Source organism: Sinocyclocheilus rhinocerous, unplaced genomic scaffold, assembly GCF_001515625.1.
Source record: "Sinocyclocheilus rhinocerous isolate Xijiao unplaced genomic scaffold, SAMN03320098_v1.1 scaffold1210, whole genome shotgun sequence".
Taxonomy (NCBI): Eukaryota; Metazoa; Chordata; class Actinopteri; order Cypriniformes; family Cyprinidae; genus Sinocyclocheilus; species Sinocyclocheilus rhinocerous.
Window position 1 is genome coordinate 57,123 of NW_015666175.1, and position 3,189 is coordinate 60,311.

At 42.7% G+C, this 3,189-nt stretch overlaps 1 protein-coding gene across 1 annotated transcript in view; it reads right to left on the reverse strand.

The window, feature by feature from the left end:
• LOC107731987 (solute carrier family 2, facilitated glucose transporter member 3-like) overlaps positions 1-1,612 on the reverse strand; it is a 4,266-nt gene extending 2,654 nt beyond the window's left edge. Inside the window, exons 1-2 of the mRNA XM_016543209.1 lie at positions 1,599-1,612; positions 1,364-1,510 (exon numbers count right to left, since the gene is read on the reverse strand). Coding sequence (XP_016398695.1) covers positions 1,364-1,510; positions 1,599-1,612 — 161 coding nt within the window. The remainder of the gene's footprint in view (positions 1-1,363; positions 1,511-1,598) is intronic.
• Positions 1,613-3,189: the final 1,577 nt, after the last annotated feature.

The following is a 3,189-nucleotide window of genomic DNA, read 5'->3' on the forward strand; positions in this document are numbered from 1 at the left end:
AGATAATCAATCAGTCTGGCCCAGGTGGAGCTCGTCAGCTAATCACCTTAACAAGCACAATATGTGTATATATATACAGCCAACTTACCTCAGTTCCACGACAGTTTTCCAGCATTCGGTTTTGCTCCTTTAGCTATTATATCACAGACTCAAGTTTTTCCGTACTACGATGAGACCTCTACTGGGGATCTTTCATATCCTCCGTCGCAATCTGCCGGCCCTAGGCTCACTCCTTTTCCGCCAGTCACCACCGCCGAGCACCATGCTTCAACGCGGCCGCCGCTCTGCTCGACCAGCCACACGCTTTCCACAACGCCGAGGCTTAACCTCGCTTCCACCGGCGAGACTTCCAACGTCCCCGACATCCTCGTAGCCGCAGTGCCCCTCTTAATTTGATGCTGCCGCCGCAGTGCCCCGCTCATTTGATTCTGCTGCCGCAGTGCCCCGCTCATTTGATACTGCCGTCGCAGCGCTCTGCTCAATTCATTCTGCCGCTGCAGTGCCTGCTTAATTTGATACTACCGCCGCAGTACCTCCATCCGTCGTTTCGAGCCTAATGGCTTATTCAGCATTGGACAGGGCTCTCCCTTCCGGTGCAGTAGAGTGCTGGAGTGTCTGGAGCTCCCTTCGGTCGCAGCGGGAGCCCTCCATCTGTCGTTTTGAGCCCCATTTGCTTTTTCCATAATGGCTTAGCATTGGACAGGGCTCTCCCTTCCGGTGCAGTAGAGTGCTGGAGTGTCTGGAGCTCCCTTCGGTCGCAGCGGGAGCCCTCCATCTGTCGTTTTGAGCCCCATTTGCTTTTTCCACATCGGACAGGGCTCTCCCTTCCAGTGCAGCAGAGCCGCAGCTCCCTTCAGTCGTAGTGAGAGCCTTCTATCTGACGCTTTAAACCACGTCACGTATTCATCTGCAAGAGGGACTCTCCCTTCCGGTGTAGCAGAGCCGCAGCTCCCTTCGGACGCAGTGAGAGTCCCTCACCTGGCCTTCCATCGTGCTCCTCATTCGGCGACAGGTAGGGCTTGCCATCCGACGCGGAGAGTCGCAGCTCCCGGTCAAGCACCGCACGACCCCTCCCAGTCGCCCTGCCGCCTCCTCGCGCACCCTTCTTTTCTTCACGGCATGCATATTTTTGGGGGCGACTTACAATTTTTTCTCCGGCTGCTGTCTCATGCCATTAGCTTCTTTTGGGGAGTTCTCTGGGTTCGGGCTTTGAACCGAGCTCGGAGCCCTCCCTCTGGACAGCACGCCAAATATGCTACTAATTGCTCAATCACATTATATGTTAGTGTGATCTCGTGATTATATATATATATATATATAATGTAAGTGGTTCAGGCATTTGTGAAACAAAACATTTTCTCACCTCCCGAAGGTGTCAGCAAGACCTTTCACCCCTAGTAAACCAAGCAGTGCTCCAAAGTCCTTAATGCTAACAGAGAGGGACCACAGGAACGTGAGACTGTGGTCTGGTATTGACTGATTGTGTCTGGATCTCCATGTCGTGTTGTATCTGGATCTCCATGTCGAACTCCTCAATGACCTCAATGGAGAAAACCAAAAGTATATTAAACCTATACCACACTTTGCTACATGCTCACCCATGCAGTTTCATGATAATAACTATATGCAATACATAGCAAGCTCCCACAATCATCCTTGTTTTAGAAAAACTCATGTGCATAAACATTAAATACAGCCATTTGAGTTAAAAAATATGAATTGCATCTTAATTTTTAATGAGTCTGAGTAATGATTAAATGAGTCAGTACTTTAATTTCAGACACTACATAATACATCAACAAACAAACAACATACGTAATGCTAATATGGACAGAAACTCAGAGCAGCCTGTAATTTTAATACTTTACTCTGAAAGTGCATTTCACTTGCTTGAAAGACATGACTAATATCTTGAGACCAGCCTCAATGTTTTCATAATGAAAAACCGACCGGAGGGAACTGGACTATATCCACACACAGACAATAAATCAACACAAGCTAGACATCATAGCTACCTGTGCGCAAATATGAAGCCTTCCAAATCCAGCGCTGGCTGAAGAGAAATATTCTCTGACTTGGTAAAGTTTATTCAGTGTTTTATGAGGGCCCTGAGAAGTTTGTACGTAAACTGAGAAACCATGCTAACCAGCGGCTGGCCCCCAAAGTCAACTCTACTCACTCAGGCAGGGGCATTGATGTTGCCTGTGTGGTATCCTATCTGGAGCGAGCCGAGCACTGCCACCACGATGGAGGTCAGCAACGGGACAGTCAGCTGATTCTGGGTGCAAGGGCGTGTTGTGGTTAATCGATTCAACAGGGCAATCACATAATGCATGATTGGTAATGTTCAAAATATTACCCGGTTACATAAACTGTACAGCTATAATGCACATACCCAACAATATGCAAATCATTTCAGTTACAGTTTATGATGAAGGCTGAAAAGTCAAATTAGGAATGACAGAGCTACTGATATGCACTAACCTCCTTTAAAGTCATTGGAGAATCTCACCACCTAAAATAAAGGGTAAAATGTATTTTTACATTTTTTTTTTCCAAGAATTTATTCAATTGCTTTATAGAATTTAAATCAATTGCCTTTGAAGACATTTGAAACCATTTTAAGTTGCTCAAGTGGTTGGTTAGTGTGCTGCAATATTATAGAAGCTTTATTTAATGACTTCATGATTTAAGTTCATGCTCATCATTAGTTATTTTATTATAATTGATATACTGTTATAGTTTTTAGATTTTTATACTATTCTAGTATTTTGTAATATTTTGAATTAGATTTTATGTTATATTTTTATATTATATTTAAATTTTCAATGATGAATAATTATTAATGCAAAGATTGGGGTAATATTTCATGAATTGGCCATTGAAAAACCCATATTTGTTAACCACTGATATGAATATTGGGGGAAGCATCACCATATAGTGGATTAATAATTAACAATTATTAATTAAAAAAATAAAAATAAATTGAAAATGATAAATTTTATTTCATTTCAGTCAATGTTTATTTTTTCAAGTAAGTTTTTTTTTTTTTAGTTTTAGTTTTGGTTAATGATAATAACCCTGCCCATCATGTGACACGTAATATGAGCATTGTGGAGTCAGTACAGTTTTAAACTATTCAAATTTCTAATTTCACTGTACTTTATAACGTATAGATGATGTTTCTCA